This window comes from Micromesistius poutassou, assembly GCF_964030765.1.
Source record: "Micromesistius poutassou genome assembly, chromosome: 17".
NCBI lineage: Eukaryota > Metazoa > Chordata > Actinopteri > Gadiformes > Gadidae > Micromesistius > Micromesistius poutassou.
In genome coordinates, this window is record NC_140287.1 from 11,645,284 (window position 1) to 11,672,961 (window position 27,678).

The window sequence follows — 27,678 nt, forward strand, 5'->3', positions numbered from 1 at the left end:
ATAAAAGCCTCATTGTGAGGAAAGACAACATCCTTAATCAATGTGTACAGGAGACTCTTCAACCTGCCAGACATACAGTAGAAATACATCTTAGGTTCCACATAGATCCACCTTGTCAGGGAACACAGGCTCTTTCTGTCTAAGTCACAGCACTACAAACCTTTACACCCCGGGCCTACTCTCAAAATGAACATTTCTTAAATACTGTACAGGGAAACATCAAGAGTGAGCGTATTACTTAATTTGTTAAAAGTGCGTAGTCTACAGAGGACATCTTCACAGGACTGAAACATCACAACACTCTCTCTCCCCAGGCCGGGCGTGAACACACGTCCTGTGCTGGTGACTTGCTGGTCGCAGCGTCTACAAGAAAGGGTTGAATAGATAATACAAATAGATGCATTATTAGTATTGTAGTTCTCTAAATGCCCACAAATGATCCACACAGGTATGGATGACCAGAATAGGAATCAGTATATTTTGAATACATTTGGGACAGAGCAGAAAGGAAAAAGGAAAGGGTTCGGTTTTTTGGTTGTCCTCTATTGGTCATTCGGTGAGTCTTTATTGGCGGTAAATCATGATTGGATCTCTTAGATATAGTTGTATAATTTTTGGACAGTTTCACTGGGATCTTGATTCTAATCTGCAGGGTAAATACCGAAACAGGATGCGATGACAGACTACAGAAAGAGAAACAGACCCTTATGGAGACCCCAGCACTGATCATGCATCTTACCTTTGCAGGCATCATAAAGCTGGAAGAGATGTATTGTATGTTGAATTAGATTTGAACGATCACAACGTGATACCAAATCAGGTTGACAGACTTTCTTCATGTGGATTGATTGATGTCCACAGTTTATTTTCCTCGCAACTGTGCATTTCAACCACAGTAGTATACACATAAAATGATGGTTGTGTAGTTAATCGCAACACACACACACACACACACACACACACACACACACACACACACACACACACACACACACACACACACACACACACACACACACACACACACACACACACACACACACACACACACACACACACAGGGGGGGAGAGCCAGTGTGAGAGCGAGAGCGAGAGCGCTCCTCACCTCATTGTGAGGTATGCAGTGATGGAAGTCCACCGTTCCAGAGACTAACCGCTCGGTTCTGCTGGAGTAGAGTTGTCTGGGGATCTGCAGATGAACAAACAACCGATGCATCAACAACACAGACTGTTACACTTCTGTCGGTTTCAAATGAACAATGCTCCCATGGGTAATAGGATCGAGGATTGAGTCAACACAGCTCGGCTCGGTTCAGAGGCCCTCCTGCTAACATGGTGGATCAGACACATGATTGCTCTGGCAGACCTTACCTTCCACGGCCCGGGGGAGTTTGATCTAGAACTCTTTCTCTCTGGAGTTCAGCCCAAGGCTCTGATTTAAGTATTGTATTTCCATTGACTTATGAAGGTTAAGGAGTAAGCTTGAGAACAATACCTTCATAATATGAAGGTATTGATAGATAGTCTATTGATAGATAGTCTATCACTCTATCTATTGAATGTAGAAATTTGAAAAACACATTTTCTTTTTGGTTTAGATTAACTGCTCTAAATGTTAGTATCAACCACAACAATCTGAGGTTAAAAACAAGAAGGTTATTCAAGACCCACCAGAGGGCATGTTAGCCGATGACGAGCTACAGTTAGTTGACTGTTTGGGTTTGGGTAGGCTTTGGGTTAACCGGTTAGCGGCGGCGCGGTACTGGTTACCTCGATACTCAGATGGATATTCTCTATCGAGCCAAACGTGTCCAGCTCGGACTGCTGGGTCTGGGACGACCCAGAGCTGGAGCTGGGGTATTGTAACGTGGACACCTGGGTCAAAATACCCTCGTCATTCTCAAACACCGGGTTTTCTCTCAGAGTATTCTCAAAGGCATAGGGAGCGAGGCCGGGCCTAGGAGCACAGAGGAACACGCTGGTGAACAGGAACCCAACAGAGACCACTGTCCCACTACTAAACCCCACCTTCCCACTACTAAACCCCACCGTCCCACTACTAAACCCCACCGTCCCACTACTAAACCCCACAGTCCCACTACTAAACCCCACCATCCCAGTACGAAACTCCACAGTCCTAATACGAAACCCCACAGTCCCAGTACGAAACCCCATAGTCCCAGTACTAAACCCCAGTACTAAACCCCACAGTCCCACTACTAAACCCCACAGTCCCACTACTAAACCCCAGTACTAAACCCCACAGTCCCACCACTTAACCCCACCGCCCCACTACTAAACCCCACAGTCCCACTACTAAACCCCACAGTCCCACTACTAAACCCCACAGTCCCACTACTAAACCCTACCGTCCCAGTACTAAACCCTACCATCCCACTACTAAACCCCACAGTCCCACTACTAAACCATACAGTCCCACTACTAAACCCCACTACTAAACCATACAGTCCCACTACTAAACCCCTAGGACTGAAGCCCCTGAAACCCCTGCAACCTCTCGCTCCCGTCCCACCACTAAACCCCACCATGCCACCACTAAGCACTGGTGTCCACTTACACCAGCGTCACAGCCTTCCTGGTCTGAACGCATTTCTTGTTGACGAAGAGGAGGATGGCGAGCACGCTGCCCACCAGACAGAGGCTGGCCACCAGGCAGCCCGCGATGAGGGAGGGGTCCAGCGGGATGGACACCAGCTCAGTGCAGCGCTCCCCGTGGTAGTGCCAGGAGCGGCCCACAGGGCACCTGGAACCACCACACAGTCAGGGTCAGGGTCAGGGTCATTCATTAAAGGTGACATATTACACCATCAGGTGTGAGTGTGATTAGCCGCTACAAGCTGTTTTGAAAATCTGAACGTTGCTCATCTATCAGTCATACAGCTAGGTGGACACGCCCACCCCTTTAATTGACCCATTCCTCTTACCATTTGGCCATTCATTAATCTATATATTCGTTCATGAATTCCTGCAACCACTTGATCTCTGCATTCATGTATGCCTTCGTTCATGAACTCGTGTATTCCTTCATTCATCCATTCATCCGTTCACCTGCTGGGCGGTCCTACCTGCAGGTGGCTCCTTGCCCGGGGACGACGTGGCAGACGCCGTCGTTGAGGCAGTAGTCCGGCTGCAGGGTGCAGACGTTCTGGCAGGGCCGACCGCCGCTGGCCAGGTAGCCGGGGTCACAGACGCACTCCGCCTCCCCCGTCCAGCTGTTCACCACGCAGCGCGAGGACTCACCGCACGCCAGGAACTTACAGGGGTCCGCCTGGTCCTCTGGGATGGGACCACACGGGGGAGGTGAGACCCACGAGGGCGGAGACGGGGAGGTGAGACCCACGAGGGTGGAGACGGGGAGGTGAGACCCATGAGGGTGGAGACGGGGAGGTGAGACCCACGAGGGCGGAGACGGGGAGGTGAGACACGGGGAGGTGAGACCCACAAGGGTGGAGACGGGGAGGTGAGACCCACGAGGGTGGAGACGGGGAGGTGAGACCCATGAGGGTGGAGACGGGGAGGTGAGACCCACGAGGGCGGAGACGGGGAGGTGAGACACGGGGAGGTGAGACCCACGAGGGCGGAGACGGGGAGGTGAGACACGGGGAGGTGAGACCCACGAGGGCAGAGACGGGGAGGTGAGACACGGGGAGGTGAGACACGGGGAGGTAAGACCCATGAGGGTGGAGACGGGGAGGTGAGACCCACAAGGGTGGAGAACAAGAGAGGACAACATGGACACAAGGGTGGAGAACAAGGAACACAGCGTGGACAAAACTCTCTCTCTCACAGATTGTGAGGAGGAACCAGAGGACGTTGTGATTGATGGAGGAGGGCGGGGTCTGCTATGGGGAAGGTGGTGGTTCATAAGAGGGTCTGCTGTGGGGAAGGTGGTGGTTCATTTGGAGGTCTTTACAGAACAGGCAGAATGGATGCTGTTGGCCCTCGTGCCGTTTGGGTTTGAATTAATAATACATGAGAAGCCAAGAGGCATAAATCTTAATTGAGGAGTCAATTTGACCATTTCCTAATGTGAAATAAATGACTGCAGAGAATTCTGCAAAACACTAAATGACTTTAAAATGAGTTCAGTCAATGCATGTAATTAACTTTCAAATGTCTTCCTTCAAGAAGCCCAACAGTGTACCCCTTAACAAGCATGGCACTACTCTAAGACTGACTCCGTACCAGCCCAGGGAGAAGCTCATTGCTGACGTCTCAATACATCAGCAACACTGACTCGTTCAAATCCCTGAAGTCCTGACCTGTCTCCACCCAGTAACAAGAGGCCCACAACATTTCCCATCTAACATCTAATCCTGAATGTTCCATCTAGCATCTAACATCTCTCATCTAACCCTGATGTTCCTCCAGCTACAGGTCCCTGTGGATTAAAGTCTCTGCTTGAACTGACCAAATGGAAATGAGAACGGAGGACATTTATCTCAACTCATGGGAAATCGCTTGGGACAAAATATGTTTTGTGACCCCACCAGCAGCCTGTGAACCCCACCCAGCAGCCTGTGAAAACCACCCTGTGAACCCCACCCAGAAGCCTGTGAACACCGCCCTTTGAACTCCACCCAGCAGCCTATGAACCCCACCAAGCAGACTATGAACCCCACCCTGCGAACCCCACTGGGTGGACTATAAGCGGTTCGTACCTGGTTCTATGTCCAGGCTACGGCTGTCGATCTTGATGTCTAGCCTCTTGGCGGCGCCGCCGCAGAACTCCTCCAGGACGCAGTGGACCGCCTCGGTCACGTTGTAGGGGACGGGCCGGTCCAGCTTCATCTTGCTGTTCACCACCACGCTGCCGTTACGGAAGTTCAGGATCTCCAGCTGCTTGAAGCCCGTCAGGTTGGACTGCAGGTAGGGGAGGAGCTGGAGGACAGATAGGTGGAGATCCATGTTGTTCAGACAAGGTCAACAGTGGAATACACATCAGGCAATATAGGTCATCCAAATGAAAATGCTGAAACAATTCAGTTAGTCTCTGTTACAAATCAATTTCTTGATTTGTAACAGAGACTAAAGTTACTATTTTTGCAGAACCGAATGACAGAATGAAGCAGAATGAATATATGGTGCCTTAGCAGCTCATCTTTTAATCATGAATACCTACAACGTCCTATGGGAGGGGAAGGTTGAATTAATTCTGGGAGGAGAACTTTTTCCATCAAGATGTGTCTGTTTGAGAGTTTGAGAGTTTATTCAATGGAGCGCTTGGAGTATGAGTTCATCCTCCTGAGAACAAGACCGGAGAGGGGAGCGGGCCACGGCCAGACAGCAGGAGGGAGCTAAGTTAGTGCAGAGGTGGGGAGGTGGGGAGGGGGCAGAGCTCAGTGGGGAGGGGGCGGAGCTGGGCAGAGTCCTGCAGAAGGTGTTACTCTGGGAACAACGCATCGCTGTCCTGATGCCTTTAATCCACAGAATCCATACATTTACTATAAATTGTTAGATTAAGGTCCTGGAAAATTAGGAGAATGAAATAGAGAAATTATGCAAAGCCGTAGCACTATGGGCTGATGATGACCTCTGTGTCTCATTTCGTTCTTATAAAACACTGTACAAACTGGATAATGTATGGCTAGAGACACACTATGGCTGAAGGGTATCAGTTCACACTGCTTTGCCAGACAACGTTAGATCTATGATTGTACATGCAATTCCTTTTGTTGAATAAATTGGAAAGTTAAGAGAGCGGAGAAACAAGAGACTGTTGCTAAAAGCTCATCTACAGCCAATTCTTCCTTTAAGAAGTGAACTCAGGATCCAGAAACGAGTCCAGCCAATCCTCACATAGTATTGCTCAAGTTTGCACACTATGCATGTGTTTAGTAAGCTGCTGACTCAAACTGGTTCGTCCCGTTCAGGAGGTCCAGACACTCACTGAGGTGAGCCCTGAGAGAGCAGCCCCCCCACCAGGTGAGCCGGGAGATTAGGGTGCTGCTCTCTGCTCTGTGCCTCGCTGCAGAGCAGCAGATAAGAGGCCCCTGAACACTGGTCTGATGCTCCCTGCACTACGGCCCTCAGACTGCAGAGGACCAGGGCCAGAGACAGAGACAGAGACAGAGAGAGAGAGAGAGAGCTATGGAGAGAGAGAGAGCTATGGAGAGAGAGACAGGTAGGAGAGAGAAAGGAAGGAGACAGCAAGGAGAGAGAGAGAGGGTGAGAGAGAGAGTGAGAGAAGAACCATGAGGGACAGAACCATGATGAGATGAAGATGGAGATAGAGAGAGAAAGAGAGAGAGAGGGTGAGAGAGAGAGTGAGAGATGAGGAAAATACAAGAAGAATGACTTGCAGCCCTCTCAGTCTGAGTCCTGGCTCCCTGCATTTGTCCCAGCTCACTATACCTGCTTCCTGTCAGCGGGCTTCATGTAGCTAGCATGATGCTAGGCTTCATGTGGCTAGCATGATGCTAGGATCAGAAACATGACAACAAGCGAAGCAGCTCATCGAGGTACGCTTGTATCTACTGGTTCTTGCTTTGGAAAACCCAGCAAAGCACAACCTCATTTTTGGGGAACCTCAATAACAAATATAAAATATAAATTTGAAACATCAAGTGAGAATAAATTGCCATTAATTAATTAATTAATTAATTAATTAAGTGTTAAACCTCCATTTCCAATGTTATTGGTTGCTTCACAAACCAGTAGGTACAGCCGTAAGGTGACACGGAAACAAGGAGGGATTCTTATACTAATATGATAACGTCAATCCCTTATCCAGCTAAACATCAGAATAGGACCTTTTAAATGGGCTAGGAACTACTTGGTTTTTCATTGTAGTAATTTAAAGTCATTTAAAACAGTAGTTTTACGGCATATTTAAGTGTTATTGTCATTAAGCCCATTTAAAAACATACAATTCCAAAGGTAACAGATTACAAATATAAACAAATATCAACTTACCATTGCAAACTTCTGGCCACATTAGTTTTGCCAGAAATAATTTTCTAGAAGATTCAAGCAAAATACGGTCGATCATAATGTTTTGTTACTAATGGTTTGGGCATCCATTTTAAGATTGGAGATGGAGACTTTCAGTGACTTAACGTGACTTTTATTTTTGAATATATTAAAAAATACTTCTAAATACTTTTCAGAGAGATCAAATATTTATTTATTGTTTCTAAATTTGTCTTAATTTTTATCTCCAAAGAAGACATTTCTATCGCACAGAAACTCTGCCTAAACTCTGATAGCATTAAAGCTTTAGCACAGTAACAATCTCAGAGGTTTCTGACTAAATTCTGATAGCATTAAAGCTATAGCACAGAACAGCACAAGAGGTTTCTGACTTAACTCAGATAGCATTAAAGCTACAGCACAGAAATTCAGAAGTTTTTGCCTAAACTCTGATGGCATTGAAGCTATAGCACAGAAACTCAGAGGTTACTACCTAAACTCACATAGCATTTAAGTTATAGAACAGAACAGCTTCCAGAGCCTAAAATCTGATAGCATTAAAGCTATAGCACAGAACAGCTCCCAGAGGTTTCTGTCAAAACTCCGATAGCATTAAAGCTATAGCACAGAACAGCTCCGGGAGGTTTCTGCCCAAACTCCGATAGCATGAAAGCTGTAGCACAGAACAGCTCCCAGAGAATAAACTCAGATAGCATAACAGCTATAGCGCCAAATGGACTAACTTCCCGTCTCCCATAAAGCCTGACCCCTTCAGCCCAGCTTACAGTTGCTTTCCTTCTTGGCAACACTGATGGCAGCAGGGAAATCCAATTTGTATTGATATTCTGTAGCAGTTGGAGGGTAAGGCGTTTATGTAACACTGGGCAGCATAGGGCACTGCTCAGCCAAGGCTAAAGATAGGTTTCCCCGTTCATCCAGTCTTTTAAACCTTCAAACTATACGGATGTCAATTGATGCTTCATTAAGACACATCTCAATTTCAAATGAGAGAAATGCATAATTTTGTCCAGCAGTTGTGATCAATTTAACCCTTTAATATGGGAGCATGGTATTGGCTTGCTGGACCAGACAGCAAGACGTTGTTTGGCTGTCATAATGCAGTTGATGAACCAAATGTATTTGACCATAGTCCATATTCATGTCAAGATAGTGGCCACTGTTTTACCCTTCTCCAGCAAACTGATTCTACTATGCTGTGCGATTGATCTGAATGCGCTTAAAAAAAAACACCTGTAGTAGCCTCGCAACACCTGTTGGTGGCCTAGCAACATCTGTTGTGGCGGCTAACTCCGAAAGCCTCTACTCTCTGAGCACGCTCTCTCTCAGCACTCGACGGCTGGTTGATGTTGGGCTAAGCGGATTGAACTGCTAATAGGCCACTGTGTGTTGTGCTTGTAATAACAAGCCCTACTCTAAGCTTCTTGCACTCGTCAGAAAACCTCTGCACACAACCTGAATCCCCACACAGATCTTGTGATTTTGACCAGCTCCAACCAATATTCACATTTATATCACCTGTTGCTTATGGTAAAAATGGATGGCAAGTGAAGCAAAAAGATGATGTCTTTAATGTGCAGCTTGGGCCATGAATGACTAAGCCTATGCTCTAGACAGCACAAGGCCCTGCCCTTAGAACAAACATACAAGAGACACCGTTCAAATACCATTAGGTCATCTACTCATGCTATTTAGGAACAAGGTATTTTCATACGAAAGGCGACCAATTACTTCCTAAACATTGAGTGAGTCCAGAACAAACCTCCCTTCATTCTCTTGGTCCAGAACACTATAAAACACATGTGATCAACTACAATTCTGTTGTGGTTGACAGCAATTAGAAGAGCAAACCTTCCCTGAGAAGTGAAAGCTTTAGCACATCACAACGAATGAAGGCCACAAAAGAACATACACCACGCACATGAACATGTTTCATGGCATTAAACTCACAAATAAAAAACAAAGATAGAAGGTCTGTGATCTAATGGAGGAACCTCAGTTTGATTTAGTCAGAAATGTTAATGTTCTCCCGGTGTTAGCGACAGAGCAGAAGACGTTAGTAGAGTGGGTGAACGGCAGAGGCGTGAGAGGTGAATAGTTTCAATATTGAATGAGTACCGGGATGGAGGCTAGGGTCCGCAGTCGTGGCCCAGACTTACTGGAGGCTCCGGGGAATGCCCTCCGCTCACTAGATGAGTGCTGCGTCTAAGTAGAGCACACATGTTTAACCAGCGTTTCTGACCGGTCGCCATAGTACATTTGATGTGATACATAATGGTATTTGATTGAGTCTGGTACTACGGATGAAATGAAACACTCGACTGGAATATGAAGGACTACATGTCCCAGTCATTTGTACTGCGTTTCATTTATCGGTGCGAAAGAAAAATAGCAACTGTGAGAATAAGGCATATTGGTAAGAGAACATCATCACGAGGAGGCCGTCATTGATCATATAGCCGCTGTCCAATGAATCCTTTTCAAACGAGCCCCTAACATGACAGTGTATCTGCTATTCAGATGACAGCCCCTAACATGACAGTGTGTCGGCTGTTCAGACGACAGCCCCTAACATGAGTTTTTCATCTGTTCAGACGACAGCCCCTAACATGACAGTGTGTCAGACTACTCCAGCAGCCGCCACAACGCGGCGTGCAACAGCAAGACGTGGAGCGCCACGGCGTGTTTACCTACCAGCTCGAGGAAGGTGTTCTCCAGAGATCGGTACTCGGTAGAGTTCTTGTTGAACAGGTCATCGGAGAACATCATGTTAGTGACCCTCAAGCTAAAGAACACCACTAACTCCTTGTTGAGGTCCAGGGCGGTCCCCAGCGGCCCGGCACTCATCTGCCTCGCCGCCGGCGTCGCCCCCGACTCCGGAAGCCGCTCGTCCGCTGCAGCGGGAAACCCGCTGCCGCTGCCCCCCTCTCCTCCTGTGGCCCGCGCCTCCGTCCCGGTCTCCTCCGCGTGTTGGTCGGGGACCACGGGCCCCTCCATCAGGGGCGGAGTCACCCTGCCGCTGTGGACCGGCTCCTCCTCCTCCACCGCCTCCTCCTCGATTGCGTTGGTGCCGTCCGTGGGACCGGGAGGTTGGGCCGCCTCGTGGGTCTCCTCCGCCCCGTGGGTCTCCTCCGGTTCCTCACCGCCCCAAGGGGTGGAGAACTCTGCTGCACCCATGAGGCCATCTGTGGCCTCTGCCATGAGGGGTTCTGTTGAGGAGCTCCACGGGGGTCCAGGAGAGGACGTGTCCACGGGGTTCACCTCCTCCGGGACTGGTGCTGAGGAGCAAAGAGGGGGGGGCCGCAGTAGAGGAGAAAGGGGAAGGGTCAGAAGATAGCATCACGATCATTACAATGAGGACCCAAAGGACTAGGAGGAGACTGGTTCAAGGTACTGTAGATGAGATTAATGAACTTATTATTATTTCAGTGTAATTTCTCACAGTTGCTCAAAATGCTCTGTGAAATTATCTGCTTCGTGTTGTGGCTGCCTCTGTATGAGACTATTTAGAATTGAGACGGATCCGGCTCATTTCTGACCAATCATAGCAATCTTTTACCTGATGAGGTACCTGATTAGAAATGGAGGAGGGAGCATAGAGAGAGGGTGTAGGGCTCTTTCTGCTCTCTCTATTTACAACTCCTGCAGATTTGATTGGGGATTAGTTGGTCTTACCTTGGGTGACCTGATCTTCAGGTTCCCCGCTTCCCTCTGAGGTGGGGCCCTCTCCCGGTAACATCTCCTGGGCCTCCTCTTCTTCTACAACGGCCGCCGTGGACGGGCTGATGGCGGGCATCTCAGCGCTCTCTTCCTCCGCCGATTCCTCGCCAGAGGAAGCCGACGCAGAACCGCCACCGCTGATCGTCGCTACGGCGACCTCTGTGTCAGCGCTCGGGATGGGGAGGGTGAAGGGCAGAGTGTCCAACCCCCCTGGGAACTCTTCCAGGGAGTTGTGGAGCACGGCGGCCAAGGTGGGGCGGTACCCTGGAGTGGGTGTTGTCAAAGGGACGGATCCCTCCTCTAGGATGGGGAAGAGGGCCTCGCTGTCCGCTCCGCCTCCTGGGTAGATGGTGTTCACTGGCCAAACAGAGCAGTAGGAATAAACAACAAGATGTTCTATTATTATTATTATTATATATTATTATCTGATATTCGTCTCTTACATGTCATGTGTTGGGTTAACCCTTTTCTCCAAAGCGATTTGCAGTGCTTCTTTCTCTAGATAGAGTTCATTAAGGAGGTTTGTTGGGTGCCCTCGTGAGACTCTCTATCTCCCCTTTGCGGTTGTCTTTGGTTTTTCCAACATTTTGCATCAAATATGAGAACGTGAACGTGGTCAACAGGATGTTTACCGGCCTCAAAGCTGAGGGTCTGCAGGTCCAAAGGCAGGGAGGTCTCCTGCCTCAAGGCGTTGGCCACGATGTACTTCAGCTTGGGTCCGTTGGGGTTCTCCTCCACCGCGGAACCCGGTTCCACCAAGACCTCCGAGTCTTCTCCGAGCTCCGTTTGGCCGTTGAAGACCACGGCGCAGCGCACCGACACGTCTTCGGACCTGAGCGACAAGAGCAGACGATACCTTCAAGGTGAGGCCCAGGAACAAGCTCTGGGGACTCTTTGTAAATCTCTTCACGTTCACTGTGTTGCATTTATTGGATTGTGTTGTGTTGTATTGATTTGTATTTGAAGGGCAAATTCCAAGCAGCAAGTTATTTCATGTATGAAGACTTTAATAAAAAAAATTGATAACTCACCTAAATCCTAGAACACGTATTTCTTTGAATCCTGGAACATTTTGGAAAACCTGAAGCATCTACAAGAGGAAGGAAATACAGACAGAAAAATGTTATGTTTGTGTGGGTGTGGAATGTGTTGTGCTGCATCTGAAGTAGGACAGACCACACGTACCCTTCAATAAAGTCCACTACGGTACAGACGTTTTGATTCATGTTAAAGACCGGGTAAACCAAAAATAATTATGGGTTTTGAGTTTATAATACCACAGGAAAATATATTATTAACCACCCTGCAAAATTTGAAGGACTAAAAAAATCGCGAAGTATATAAAATTATGCTTCAAAGTTGATGAAAAATGAGCAGTAATCCCTGGCTCAGGACGGTGGGGGCGTGTGCGCTGCAGGCCAGGAAACCACGCCCATCACCGGAGAGGTCCAACGGGCAAGCTAGCTGCAAACTGACAATTCAAATCAGACTCGTGAGCGGTAAAACCATAGACGGGTGAAACCACAGAATGCTAGTGCGCGGTTAATGTATTTATACCTAGAGGGCAGCAGGGGGCGGGTTTATGTGAGTAAGACCGCTTTACGTAACGCGGTCCTCGATGTAGACCCGCCCATTTTAAACCTGCACACAGAACATTCTCTGAGGCCTAGCTCCTCAAGGAAATGATGAATGGGAAAAATATTTTTTACATGTTTTGAGGGACACATTTAAGGCCTAATTAATATGATAAGAAGAAAAATACTGAATTTGGTTTACCCGGTCTTTAACTACAATATGGAACGTTTTAAAATGTCCATGGATTTATTCTGTAATTATCTATGAAAAGAGACAAGCAGGACCTTTAAGAAAACATATTTTTTGTAGAGCTATAGCTCAAATATTCAATGCCAGTGTTTCCACAGAGTTTAAGAGAGAGTGGTGGATGGACTCAAACCCCCTAGGGGGAATGAGATGATTTGATCTGTTACAAGTGGAAGATAAGCATTAAAGCTAAGTGTTTACATATAAAGTTAAAGGTCCGGTGTGTATAATGCAGCCCACACTCTAAGTTCTACTGTCTTCTACTGCCTAACTTGTATGTTTGTATGTTTGTTTGTTGGTCTGTTGGTCTGTTTGTTTGTTGTTTGTCTGTTGGTCTGGTGGTCTTGTTTGTCTGTTGGTCTAGTTTTCAGTGACCGATGAGCGGTTATCTTGTTCCGAATGAGATCTATTCTTCCCATGAACCCTCAGTGAGTGGTCAGTGTTCTCCTACCCGCTGTGTGAGATCCAGGGTGATCCGGTGGTACTGGGGGATGTCAGAGTGCAGCAGAGCGCTGTAGCCCGGGTCCACCATGGTGACACTGAACTCCACCACATGCTCCTCGCCGTTCTCCTGGATCTCGTTCACACCCTCCGTTATCTGGCAACACAGAGCGCCATGTTCCTTTGAGTTGGGCAGATTTTTTCTTTATCTCTATAAAATCTAAAAAAGGAATCAATTTTCATTTAAACTAATTGGACTTAGATCAAATTGATATGGACAAAATCATACTACATGTTAACAACATCAACAATTTGACTTGAAATGTGATGAAAACTGAATGTTAATTTGTTCTTTTGTCCACTACCTCGGTTGGAAGTGAATTGATTGCAGGTGTCCAAGTGCCTGGAACAGAAAAGAGATGAATGACTTTATTCATCTTGCTTACTCATAGTGTCTAATTAAAACGAGAAATACATCTTCAGTTAAATAAAGCAGTGGTGTTGCTTACATTCCCTCTCTGGATCAGGGACAGCTTCTTCAGCTCTGGAAATGAGGGTACATAGTCGTTATATGTTCCTATAAATATATAATGTATAAATCAACTGGGAAATCCATTTATGTGGGTATTAGCTCAATAACTGGCAGTGGGCCTAAGAAATAAGCCATTCAGTTTTAATTAATAATACACTTATTTTTATTTTTTACTTGGTAGAAAAGTTTGAAGTAGTAGCTGTCAGTGAGATATTATCATTCTAATGTATTGGCTGTCAGAAGGCTGGATTCATTAACATTCATTAAAAGCATCAGAATATGAATACATACCCAACAATTTCCGCATGCTCAGCAACTCTCTGGAAGTAGAGAATTACAAAAAAACAATCACAAGTCACCCCTCAATGAAATATTCATTGAGTGAATTTCTATGTGGAGTATGTGGAACAATATTGCAACTATATCTATATTACTGTTCTTGCACATTAACAATCTGTGAGGCTCATAATGTGTACAGCGTACGGAAAATCATCAGTTGTATTCTATTGACCATATCGAACACTGAAAGCTGATTGGCTGCTGTGAGACTGACCTGGGCCACCAGGTCCAAGTGCTCCTGTGATTGGCTGAAGTTGAGGGCCAGGGTGTCCATGCACATGTTCTCATGCTGGCAGGTGTAGAGCCAGGTGCTGTACTCCTCTGTGTTAGGAACCCGGTCCAGGAACACCCGGAACGCCTCCCAGATGGCCTCCTGGCAGACTGAGCACAAACACGTTGTGACGTGTGTTATTATAAACCAACAGTCAGGGCAAATACATGGATTTAGGAGCAGGCCAAGGAGTCGGCCCCAAAGGGTGGGCTGAGGACACTGGGGATCGACTGGGATTAGATCACCCTACACGTTATTCCTCCCCAGAAGACACCAAACTGTTGTATTGTTTTAGTTTTGGTCTTTGAACACGCCAGGAAGCCAAGACACCCCATATGTCAGATTTGTGCATCAAGACTTTATACAAAGAAAACAGACATGGGTTTAGAAGCCAGCTTCATGTCAGACCAATGGATTTATGAATTCACTCATACCCGCAGACGGAATGTCACAAAATAATCTGTAGGAGCAGCGACCTGGTTTTCATCTTGGTTGACATATTCACTAGAATGAGCCTCTGTCTTCCTTCTCAACTTCAATATCACATTGAGCATCATTCCATAAGGTGGGAAGCAGGCATGTTACTGTAAATGTCATCACATGACATTTACAGGTGCCACGTGTTGTACGCACACACCACTTCCACACGCCACATTTGTTTTGTCATATGTTGGAAACGCACGCCACACATGTCCAATATATGGATACCTGTGGTGGGTTATTCCTTCTCAAACCCTTGATGCTCTTCTTCCATAAAACATGCACCGGATGATCATACAGTATAGCATAGGTATTGTGGATATATTGGCACCAATATGATTCCCAATAATGACCTCAGTTCAATCACAATATCAACAGTGTCTCATGGAGAGGATCAGAGTAGATCTGACAGTAGCCCTAACATCTCAAATGTAGGCTGTAGCCTACAATCTACTAAAGATGAAAGTAGGATGTAGCCTACATTCAAATGAAGATGGAAGAAAGATCAGGGATATGATATTCGTAATCAATTCCAATGCATGCTGACATTTCAGAAAAGGTTTATATTTTGATCAGCATTTAAGTTCACAAAACCTCCATGCCCGATTCCTCTGGCTTAGGAAAAACATGAGCTGTCCCTCACTCTGTTGCAATTACTAATAAAATGAAACAATACAAATAAATAATATAAATGAACAAGAACCCATATAGAATCCAAAGAAGATTGCGATGCGAATGTGAACGTAACCGTCTAACAATGAGTGTCCCTCCCCGTACCTCTGAGTTTGTAGTAAGCGCGGTGGCTGGTGATCACCGCCTTCATGCTCTCCTGCGGGCAGACCTTCACCCCCGTGCTGAGCGGCGCCGCTGACCGCTGACTCCGCGGTCGGTGCTGCGGCGCCCTGCCGGCGGCCGGCTCCATCGGGCGAGAAGCTTCTAGGAAGTGTCGGTATTTCACATCTCTCAGGCCCGGAAGAGCCTGGTCCTGAAGATCTGCAACATCAACACAATCGCCAACTGTTACAACCCCACTGTCTAGGGGTAGTGGGGGAGGTAACGGATGTTAAAATGTCCGGGTTATGGGTGTAGATGAACAATTGAGAGTGAACAATAAAGGAATGACAAAACAACAGAGGAGGGTGATCACAGGTTTACTGGAGCAGGTCAACCCAAAAACACAGAAGTACAACACAACACAGCAACCGGGCCTTGGGACTTGAGTGTTGCCAAAGAAAACTAACCAAACAAAACAAAGCTAAGCTAACAGCTAACCCCGCGGACCACACGACAGATAAGAGTGCTTTTTGTAACTTTAGGTCTGTGTGGCTCAAATGTGAATGAAATACTATATCAGTAATAAGTCGAATTATTACAAGGGCCAAGTATGTTACAACTGTACATAAACCTTACTTTGATGTACTTCTATTTAAAATAATAAAGCTGTGTCACAGTGTTACTCCAACATACTTGCAGCACTGAGAGATGGAGGTTTGAGGGGAGTGGTGGAGGTTTGAGAGGAGAGGTGGAGTTTTGAGGGGAGTGGTGGAGGTTTGAGAGGAGGGGTGGAGGTTTGAGGGGAGAGGTGGGGGTTTGAGAGGAGGGGTGGAGGTTTGAGGGGAGAGGTGGAGGTTTGAGGGGAGCACGCCAGGTGGTAAACCTGTGGGACCCTTTTCAGGCATTAAATGAAGACCTTGAAAAACACAGACTACAGCTTCTGCTCCTGACCCCAATGTACCTCCTCTTGGATTAATGGTCCGAGACGAATAAGGTTTTAAAACGAGTCATTTAGAGTGAACAAAAGGATAAAGCATTGGCCTTGATAGTTGAATCGATTTCTTGGTTCATCATATTCGTATAAAACACTAACCTAGACCAACATGGACCAGATATATTGTACCATAAACCACCCAGTACAAAGTGGCTCCATCTAGCAACAAATGCTAATCACTGCATTACAAATACATAATACCCTCACAATGAACAATACTGCTGGCCCGGGGACCGTTTGGACCAACCCCAGCACATTCCCCATGACAGACATGGCGCTCCGTGAGGGAGGATGGTTTCCTGTAGTGTTCCAGTAAGTGCCCGGCTGCCCTAATTATCGTAGCGCATTTTCCCAGTTTGCCAGAGCCAATGACCACATCGATCGCCAACTGCTTGCCCTGCATGGTATTAAATTTTCTTATGAATATTTTAGACTTAGCTTGAATAGCTAGCCTGCACATGCACAGCCCTGGGATCAGGAGGGGGCGAGGGAGATGATTAAATGGGCCCTAATGCTGCGACGGCAGCAGGGGCCTCTTAGCAGAGTTACAAGCCACTAAAGATTAGTGTCCCACAACAGGCAGAACAGGACAGCTTTTGTTCCCCCCTCCAGATACTGAACTCTCAGGCTCTGCAAAACATGGCTGCCGTAAAATATGTGATTATGATGCTTATTGATGTTGATATTGATGTTTATCCAACTGTTTCTTTATAGCCATTTGTACTCAGCTATATCTAATTAGTGTGTTTAGCTGTAAGATAATTGTACACGTTCTACTCGTTTTAAAGTGCACAATCAACAGGTTTAGTTGTGTTTACTGAAAAGAGGGTTTCTGTGAACCAAACTTGTCCTTCAACTTGATCTGGGGTCAAGTGGATCAGCAGCGCGTTGTAAATCTCCTGTTAGGCACCCTGGTAATGAGAGAATTACTGCTAGCATTACCAAGAGAAGCAATTAACAGAGAATAGAGAAACAGGTCATTACCGCTCTACTGATGAGCAGACACTTTAGTGATGGAACTTCTTCATAAAGTGTGTCTCTCTATTGCCTTTAAAGAAAATAAAGAAAAAGAAATAAAAGAGCAGAAAACTTTGATGACCCTTTAAATGGGTGGAAATAAATTCCCATGTTCCCTCTGTCACGGCCTTACCTTTAGTTTGACTGGCTTGAAGTGTCAACACGAACACGGTAAAGTAAAGCCCAGATTTGGTAAACATGATGGAGTGGAGGATGTTGTTCATTTCCGGACGGAAGGTGTCATTTGAGAGCCTTGGTATGGACAGTACAATCCAGAATCTCGTTATCTTACTTCCATATGCTAGGCATGCAGGAGCCTAACCTTTATTTCACTGACTACAGTAATCCAGCTCCCGCTCTCCGAGCCAAATGTTGCCCCAAATCCAAGTGCACACCTGCCCTTTGAGTGGGCAGCCTGCCAGCAGCGAGGATATGAGTTAGATCCTGTTTGAAGTAAAGAGAACGCCTTTATCTCATGACCCGTCGAGGGCAAGCCAGAAACCGCCAACCCAGGGGGAGAAAAGGGAGAAAATGAACGCCTGCTGAACGGTTCCTCTTCGCTATTGTCACAACAGGGGGAGTGAGGTTCAAGAAGCAGGCTCTGTTTCTGTAATCTCTTTACCCGTCATCTGCTGCTTGTAATCCCAGGGGCCACGTGGCTGCTGGTGTCATCTCGTTAGAGACACCTTCTTGAGTCACATCTTCTGGGCGGACAAACCGCGCCCATACACTTCACACTTTCTGCTGACGTCCAAACTTCCTCACTTTCCAACTTCCCTGTGTTTCACCCCTCTAGTCACCCCATAATGCCTCTCTCTCTCTCTCTCTCTCTCTCTCTCTCTCTCTCTCTCTCTCTCTCTCTCTCTCTCTCTCTCTCTCTCACTCTCTCTCCAGTTCCGGGGCAACCCAGCCTGGCAGCCTAATCAGCTTGTGTTGATGTTCATTGTGTATTTCCAGCTTCCGTGTCCAACAATGTGCTCCCTTCTTGTGGTCGCATGGATGACCTGAGCCTTTGAGTTCTGATGAAAAGTTGGAGGGCTTTCAGCACCTCTGTCATTTTCCTGAAATGGATTGTGTGTTGCCAGCAGTGTTTGGTACTACTTGCTGGATGATAAATTAATACTTCATGCGTTGCATATATTTTATATATAAGACAAAGAATACCCTTTTCTCAATTAATTGGAATTTGTGATTCCATCTAACATTTCTTACAAAGTGCACATTTTGGACTTTTGGTTCCTAAACAATGTTTTTATTTGGCTCTCACCCATGGGCCATTTGTTACATTTACACCGGATCCTCTTAAGTTGTTTTTGTTTCACTATAATCACCAAGCTCCATAGTGGTTGGGAGGCGTCCAGTTAAAGGGACAGTACGTCGTTACTGTTGGGTCACATGGTGGCAGAACGATGGACCAATGCTGTTGGATGAACCCATTTTACACATCTCTGGTTTGGACTGGAGACTTTACAGCACACGTTCCTCTGTTCACAATCATTCACACGTTCATCTGTTAATGGTTAATGGTCCATTAACGCCATTTCATCTTGTAGCATGATTATAAAAAAACAAATGTTTTTCTGTAGGCTTCTCTTGACCATTTGCCGCGCTTTGTGATTTCCACCACGCAGGAAGTTAGCCTCTTACTGCCAACCGTGTTTGGCGTCAGGATTAGGGTCAGGGTCGGGGGTCAAATGTACATCTAGATTACGTTGAAGAGTCTCCCTTCAGAGTGAAGATTAGGGTCAGGCCATGTTTAGGACCTCCGTCACCATTTCTTTTCAAACATAGATCAAAGTCATTATTTGCTCATCATGTGTGTTACTTCATGATGACCCCCGCCCTCTTCCCTCCCCCTGATCCCCATAGCAACATGTGGCTGGCCTTTATATGATTTAATAATTGGATTCCCATTGAATATCATTAAGTGGGAGAATAAAACTGCCGGGTGTCTGTTAGGATAAATATCCACGCAGCGATGACCTTCTTCCAGCAGTCGGCTCTCCGTGTCCTGCTCAGAGGGGTCGGGTTTAATTGCGGCGCAGAGCGGGCTGGCGAGGGGCCAACTGTCACGATCGCTCCACTCCACGGGGAGAGGAGCCGTCTGCAGACGACACTCAACCGTCCTACTTTCATATGTTTCTGTGTCACTGACTTGTTTGGAATGTGTTGGGTCATATGATCCAACATGTTGGTATATGACCTGGTGTCATTTTGTCTTATATTTTCATTGTCTTGTCTTCTTCTGATTGTCTTCTTCGAGAGAAGAACTACTAGGTTTGCAAACTTTCTTTTTACAGATGAGCTTGACATGAAGGTAACGGAATGATAGATAAATTATGAATGCAAGAACTTCTGCCTGACATACCAGATACCATACCAGTTAGTCACTCACACATTCATAAACTGAAATCACATCAGGCAACACACAGGCCCCACATGATAAATCACCAGACCCTTCATTGAATCATCTTATACATGATCTCCTAATGATGAAATCCATATGGAAAACTGTAGAGCAGGAGGGATTTCAATTTCATTTAATGAGGATTATGTTCTGACCTGAGAGAAATCCCTATTGATTAAGCTTCTTGCTTCCATGTTGTGTTACATATTTTTTATATATAATATTATAATAATATATTATATAATAATTATACAATACCTGATATTGCAATATCACCGTGATAAAAACTGCTGCAAATTGGCATCAGGTTACATTTAGGGCATTTAGCAGATACTTGCGACTTACAAGAAGTACATTAGTCGGAAGAAATTATCGAAGTGACTTGACCAAAGAACCAAAGAAGACCAAACATTTATCTAAGATTTGGATACAGCCTCCTGTAGGATCACGACACAACACACAGCACACAACATACACCACACACCACACACAACTTACAACACACAACACACACTACACACAACAAACACACACACACACAACACACACTACATGCAACACACACACACACACTACACACAACACACTACACACAGCACACAACACAGACCTGTCCAGGTAATGAGACATCCACAGTGAAAACTCAGTGGGACCGTATCTTATCTGGACCAGCTCACGTACACCTGACAATGTGTGGACTTGGACCTGGAGGGGGAGAGAGGATCAGAGGTCTACAGGACACCGGAGCAGATTGCGTTGGATTCCATTTATTCCTCACTGAAAATGCCTGTCTGTTGTCATATCAAAGACCGAGAGCAACAGATTGCCGACACACAACACAGCGTTCATGAATACAGAGCGCATTCTAGCCTATTCTGAACATCAGTCTCAATTGCAGTGCAATGTATCATAAATATTTAAAGCGCTGTATTGTTGGTGGATGGATGGATGTTGTGTGTTCAGAACAGATCAGAGCTATCAGACGCTAAGTGCCCTAGAGCTCTTCAGTATTCCCCAAAATGAAGCCCATTTATCATCTCCTCCCCATGGATGAGGATGGGGGGCGATGAGGACATCTGCGCTGGTTCACTGCAGCCTGGCCTGGAGAGAGGAGGAGGAGGAGAGAGGAGGAGAGAGGAGGAGAGAGGAGGAGGACAGAGAGAAGGGGGTTTAGAGGGAACGCAGAGAGAGAGGAAAGAGGAGCGAGACAGAGAGGAAAAGAGGAGCGGGAGAGAGAGGAAAAGAAGAGCGAGAGAGAGAGGAAGAAAGAGAGTGAGTGGGAGGGAAGGGGGGCTGGACAGAAAGGTGGGCCACGATTGGAGAGGTGTGGGGGATGATAAATATATTTATCTAGCTTTACATTTGAAATATATTGAAATATATTCCTCATGTCCAGGTGTGTGTGTGTGTGTGTGTGTGTGTGTGTGTGTGTGTGTGTGTGTGTGTGTGTGTGTGTCTAGGCGAGTGTGTGTATGGTGTGTGTGTGTGTGTGTGTGTGTGTGTGTGTGTGTGTGTGTGTGTGTGTGTGTGCGTGTGTATATGCATGTGAGAGTGTGTGTATATGCATGTGAGAGTGTGTGTATGTGTTTGCATGTGGGAATGTGTGTTTGCATGTGTGTGATAGTGTTTGTATGTATATGCATCTTAAAATAACAGATAGAGGTTTTTGAGTTAGATGGCACCATTATTCTATAATATTGTTCCCTGTATATTGGTCCCCTAGCTTTTATAGTTTTTCACAATTGCTTAAACTCATTTCCTAATAGACTGCCTCACTTTCTCAAAACCCTAAACATAAATTTCAAAACTCACACACAAAATGCAAAATCCTACACTTCTTTTGCAAAAGCACACTTTGCCCTCAAAAGAGTGTTAACTCTTCACTAAATTGTATTTTCTTTTCAAATGACAAACACGTACATCATATGAGTAGACATTTCTAATCACTCATTGAACACTGGTGTGCAGAATGGAAAACACTATAGTATGAATGGAAAACACATCAGTATTATGCTGTTGCATGTTCAGTGTTACACTGTCACCTGTTGGATGTAGAATATTACCATATAATGTTTTTACGTATGCTCAAATAGAAATCAACACACAATACAATACAGTGTACAGCACGCAGTAACAACAAATAATGTATTTGTACCCAAAATGTGCAGTCTACTGTAAACCACAGAAAACAGGATGAAAACGGGACGATATGAAGAGATAACAGAAAATAGGCAATACTGTAAACAAACCATCTGAATGAATGAATGATCGAATGAATGCATTTTTATTGGTCGTAACCAAAGGGTAGGGCAGAAGCTTCAGCTTATATCAAGCCCCCCCTTCTCACATTTTTAAGAGTAACAAACAAATGTCATACATACAGTATGTTTGCATATACATGCATACACTTACCTACATAAATACATACATACGCCTACACATACCCATGAGGGTCAATACTTATATCCAGTACATTTCCACCATAAGATGGATAAAATCCTAAATAATGATAATAACCATAATGAGAATAACAATGTTCATCATCATCACCATTATCAAGATTCTCATAGTGTCATGTCTTTCTTCTGTGACCCTTCTATAGCAAATTGCAGATTGCTAATTGCACAACAGCCTTTGGAGTTTAGAAATGTGATTGGCATTGTGTGTTCTGTGTGAACACCAAGAGAGGGAATTCAAGAAGAGTGTGCAAGATATAGAGAATTGTGTGCAGTGTTATGAAAAATGTGTCTGAAGACTAAAGCAGAAAATGTGCTTGGAGTTCAGCAGAATTGGTTTTGCAGTTGGTACATGAGTTACAGGTTGTGCACATTGTGTCTGATGTTCCAATTAATGTGTTTAAACAATTGTGAAAAACTGGTAATACACCAGCTGACATTTGGCTTTCTTTAAAATGAGCGGTTCCTTAAACGTCTGAGAATGTTCTCCTTTGGATCAATTTGCAACACAGAGCTAAAGTATTCTAATATAGACTTATGAAAACTGGAAAAGGGCAGAATTAAGTTTTGTGGCACATTTCATGCTAATGGCTTCAGTGACATTTTGAGTTATCGCTTTCAGAAAATGGAGAATTGCAAACATGCTAGTCAGCTTTCGGGATAAGTGCAGCTTTTCATAGCTGATATTGAAAGGTTAATAGATAATATGTTAATATCCCTTTAGGTGAGGGAATACTCTAATTTCTATGATTAACGTTCCTTAGACAAAATACCATCTGCACTTTGTTTGTTTTCCTTCATGTTAACGTTGATTATTGCAAGAGCAATGATCTGCTGTTTGGGCTGAACAAATAGCTTTAGTGGTTAACAAACAACAGAATGTAGCTCTAAACAAATAGCTTTAGTATTGAACAAACAACAGAATGTAGCTCTAAAACATTAGCTTTAGTAGTGAACAAAAAACCGAATGTAGCTGTGAAGACACAACACAATTGTAGCTCTAAAACACCAGCAGTGCACGCGTGTGTGCGTGCGTGGAGGGGATATGCCAAAGCTGTCAGGGTTGAATCTAATTTCAGATCAATTGTTGGAAGGTAAAACAGGAAACCGATTTCCCACGTCGATCAACAGAAGGAAAGGGGTGAACATTTTGACAGTTCAATCTGAAAAGGAAGAAACACTATCATAATTCAAATTTCGTTGAGTTGACACTATATCCAAAGCGAGCCACGGGGCATAGCTTTAGAAGCATGTCATTAATGTTAAGCGATTCATTCATTCAACCAAACGGCTCAGACGCTCTTCAACTTCTAAAAACAACAAAAACATGACCATATTTGCAATATTTAGATTTGTTTTAAAGGTGCAGAGTGTAGAATTTTGTGGAATCTAGTGGACCGGACTTGGATGGCAGAAATCAAATATAATATTCATAAGTATGTTTTAAACGTGTGTGTCCCATGAAAATATGATTTGTTGTGTTTTCGTTAAGTTTGAGCCCTTTATATATATATACGTATGGAGTGGGTCCTCTTCCACGGAGGCCTATTGATCTATTGATTTACAGACAAAATACATAAAAACAATTCATAAATCTGTCAAAGAACCTTAGGCCAGTTCAGGACACCTTACACAATACAGGCGTCATAGCTGTGTGTATACGCTCAATATACAACAGTTGGGAACCAATCAGATTGCTTGATTTAAGCCACCTGTTTTATAATGAGCATATACACAGCTATGACGCCCGTTCGGTTTACAGAGTTCAGTATCACTCCGCGCCTAACTTGAACTGTTGTTTATTTATATATAAAAGCAATAGCATAGTTCACTGAAGCCTAAAAACATGTTGATTGCTGGAGAGGGTGAAAATATTGTAAAGCAATAGGCACTTTGAGTGAACTCGATAGAAGGCTAAATTGCCGGCGAACCAAGCTACCGTCTCTAGCCTAGCCTTCTCTCTGAAGGACGCTACAGTGTGATGCATAGCAAACGCCGTACACGTTGCAGGCAGCCAGGAGGGACTACTTTTTTGTATTCGTTAAAAAAATGCTTTTCCGACTTTCTCGCTTTTTCAAAATTGAGGGTGTCTATGACTTTCATTTCGCCATACTTACGTAACCGTTTTATAAAAGGTCGCCCGTCCCTGTCCTCCGCTGCGCATCGGGACGGGCAACGCCCCTTAACTGTGGTATAATGACCGTATACCACAGCCTGTCGTGATCTATTGCTTAAATTAATTAATTAATTAATAAAAATATATATATACTGTATTGATTATATATATATTATATATTATGATATTATATCGATTTATATTGTTTATATATGTATGTACATTGCTGATATCCCACTTTGAATCGTATTGGTTTCTATATCTTCCAAAACTTGCGCTGTCCAGTTTTTTGTTGCTGTAACACAATGTAAAATGTTCCTCCCGGGATTAAAAAAAGCACAATTCTTACCTTACCTGTGTGTGTGTGTGTGTGTGTGTGTGTGTGTGTGTGTGTGTGTGCGTGTGCGTGTGCGTGTGCGTGTGCGTGTGTGTGTGTGTGTGTGTGTGTGTGTGTGTGTGTTCCTTTCCGTATGTGCAGTATATGCACTATTATAAAACGGGGGGCCTAAATCAAGCGATCTGATTGGTTCCCAACCGTTGTATATTGAGCGTATACACACAGCTATGACGCCCGTTCAGTTTACAGAGTCCAGTATCACTCCGCGCCTAACTTGAACTGTTGTTTATTTATATATAAAAGCGATAGCATAGTTCACTGAAGCCTAAAAAGCCAATAAAGCAAAGCAGTAAAGCAATAGGCACACGGTCGCCGGCAATTTAGCCTTCTAAATTGCTAAATTGCCGGCGAACCAAGCTACCGTCTCTAGCCTTCTCTCTGAAGGACGCTAGTGTGTTGCATAGCAACCGCCGTACACTTTGCCGGCAGCCAGGAGGGACTACTTTTCTGTATTCGTTAAAAAAAAAAATGCTTTTCCGACTTTCTAGCTTTTTCAAAATTGAGGGTGTCTATGACTTTAATTTCGCCATATTTACGTAACCGTTTTATAAAAGCAATAGATCACTTCAGTCAGTGATATACGGTCATTATACCACAGTGAAGGGGGTCGCCGCCCCTCCGCTGCGCGTCGGGACGGACAACGCCCCTTAACTGTGGTATAATGAGCGTATACCACGGCCTGTCGTGATCTATTGCTTAAATGTGAACAAGCTTACTGATGATGACTCATGATGACATCATACTACCTAGACCACCATGATGACATCATACTACTTAGTTTAGTTTAGCTCTTGTTCCTTCTTCACAAACGTGACAGACCGGTCAGTAGAAGCCTTTATTCAAAAGCATCTCCGCATGTGATGGAGACATATCAAACATTTGGAGCATTTCTTCTTTTCGTTTGGGTAATGCTTTATGTCCGCTGAGATATCCAACATTGTTGTGTGTTTCAAGGCATCTATCAGTCTGATGGTAAACAATTTAACCACCCGACCGATTCACTGTGAACGAGCAGCACATCCGCGCACACACACACACACACACACACACACACACACACACACACACACACACACACACACACACACACACACACACACACACACAGTAAACCCGTTCAGCATCGGTTCAGCGGAACGGAGTCTCTGCTTCTGATTCACTGCTGCCGCCTGTTTGAAATTACCTAAAGTGTGTTTTTTAAACAAACAACTGTTAAACGACATAATGTAATAATGTATTAAACCAAACATGTGAAACGACCTTTACGCATTCTGACCGTCAGGAGCGGAGAGGAACAGAATCATTATTTCATTCATATATTTATAAAAAAAAAAAAAACGTGAATATATTACTTGATATGCTACCACACACACACACACACACACACACACACACACACACACACACACACACACTACAATAGTAAAGGTGACGTTGTAGAGGTAGAATAACGAGTCTTCTGATGGCTGATGGCTCAGGGCCGACAGCACCGGAAGCGCACGAGGCGATGGAAAGCCTTCTTGAAGTCATCGTTGGACATGGTGTAGATCACCGGGTTGATCAGGGAGTTCAGGTAGCCCAGCCAGTTGAAGAAGTCAAAGAGCTCCGGGTAGAAGCACGCGTCGCACGTGGCCACCACCAGGGTGTAGATGAAGAAGGGGAGCCAGCAGCCGATGTACGCCCCGAGGATGATCCCCAGCGTCCGCGTGGCTCTGCGCTCTCTGGCCGCGGAGACGCGCTTCTTCTCCAACAGGGCGTCCGACACCGTCACCTCCACCCCCCTCTCACCGGCCAGGGACCCGGGGTCGCTGGAGGGGGGGTCGGGTCTCCCGGAGGACGAGGCGGACCCCGCGGACCCGGGCGAGTCGGTAAGCAGGCGCGCGGAGGTCAGCCTCTTTCCGGCAGCGCCCGCTGCCTTCCGGGGCGACTGTTTCAGGATGACTTTACGCGCCTCCGCGTAGATCCTCCCGTAGAGCGCGAGGAGCAGCAGCGTGGGCACGTAGAACGCGCCGCACGTGGAGTAGATGGTGTAGAAGATGTGGTCGGTGTTGACGGTGCAGCTGGTCAGCTCCTCCTCCGCCCTCTCCCGCCGCCAGAGGAGCGGCGGGAGGGAGATGCTGACGGCGATCAGCCACGCGCCCGCCACCATCCCGGCCGCGCGCGACCGGGTTCGCCTCGCGGAGTACTCCACCGCGTCCGTGACGGCCCAGTAGCGATCCAGCGCGATTACGCACAGGTGGAGGATGGAGGCGGTGCAGCAGGTGATGTCCGAAGAGAGCCAGAGGTCACACACCACCTGGCCCAGGGACCAGGTGTGCGTGACGGTGTACAGCACGCAGATCGGCATCACCAGCACGGACACGAGCAGGTCGGTGACCGCGAGAGACGCGATCAGGAAGTTTGCCGGAGTTTGTAATTTCCTCGACCGGGAAATCACCGTGATCACGAAGGCGTTGGACAGCGTGGTGCCGAGCGTGATGGCGGAGAGCAGCCCCGCCAAGCTCACCTGGGAGAGCAGACCGGGAGACCAGACCGCTCCGAAGGTCTCGTTCGTGGCTCCGAGGACGGGGGGCGCGGGTGTCGTGGAGACCGGACCGGGACGCTCCATCCTGTGTTCGTCCGGTCCTACCGGACGGGACTGGTCACCGGGGCAGCAGTCAGACGCACCGTAGGCCTACTTCTGATCTTCTCGTCAACAGTTGCCGGTCGCGCCATCTGGGACAAGACACTGATGTTGTGGAAGGAAAAGGAGACTCGTTTCTTCCTCATCGTCCTCGAAGCTCTATTTTATAATTCTGGTAAATTTAGAGTTTTTTAAGTAGGCTAAATATCCATTTCAATTGCAGGAACAGTTCGTTTGTTTCCAGCCACAAAGATAAGGTCTTCTCCTCTAATAGCAGACAGACGGTGAATGAGGTGGTCCAGGTTTCGTTCAAATTACAATTGAATCATGTGCAGCCTG

The 27,678-nt window shown here is 45.8% G+C and overlaps 2 protein-coding genes across 2 annotated transcripts; both read right to left on the reverse strand.

Moving 5' to 3' along the window:
- Nucleotides 1-254: 254 nt before the first annotated feature.
- Nucleotides 255-18,611, reverse strand: LOC311362279 (interphotoreceptor matrix proteoglycan 1-like; the record flags this gene model as incomplete). The annotated part of the gene is made up of 18 exons (XM_084482108.1): nt 255-363; nt 1,106-1,189; nt 1,771-1,957; nt 2,579-2,764; nt 3,087-3,297; nt 4,683-4,902; nt 9,070-9,156; nt 9,646-10,229; nt 10,627-11,028; nt 11,304-11,503; nt 11,703-11,761; nt 12,944-13,090; nt 13,299-13,336; nt 13,443-13,477; nt 13,757-13,785; nt 14,019-14,185; nt 15,333-15,548; nt 18,608-18,611. The coding sequence occupies 18 exons, from the start codon at nt 18,609-18,611 to the stop codon at nt 277-279; spliced, it is 2,943 nt and encodes a 980-aa protein (XP_084338234.1). The 3' UTR covers nt 255-276.
- A 7,579-nt stretch (nt 18,612-26,190) lies between these two features.
- On the reverse strand, nt 26,191-27,485 carry htr1b (5-hydroxytryptamine (serotonin) receptor 1B; the record flags this gene model as incomplete). Its single annotated transcript, XM_084482109.1, has 2 exons — nt 26,191-27,341; nt 27,395-27,485. The coding sequence occupies 2 exons, from the start codon at nt 27,483-27,485 to the stop codon at nt 26,191-26,193; spliced, it is 1,242 nt and encodes a 413-aa protein (XP_084338235.1).
- Nucleotides 27,486-27,678: the final 193 nt, after the last annotated feature.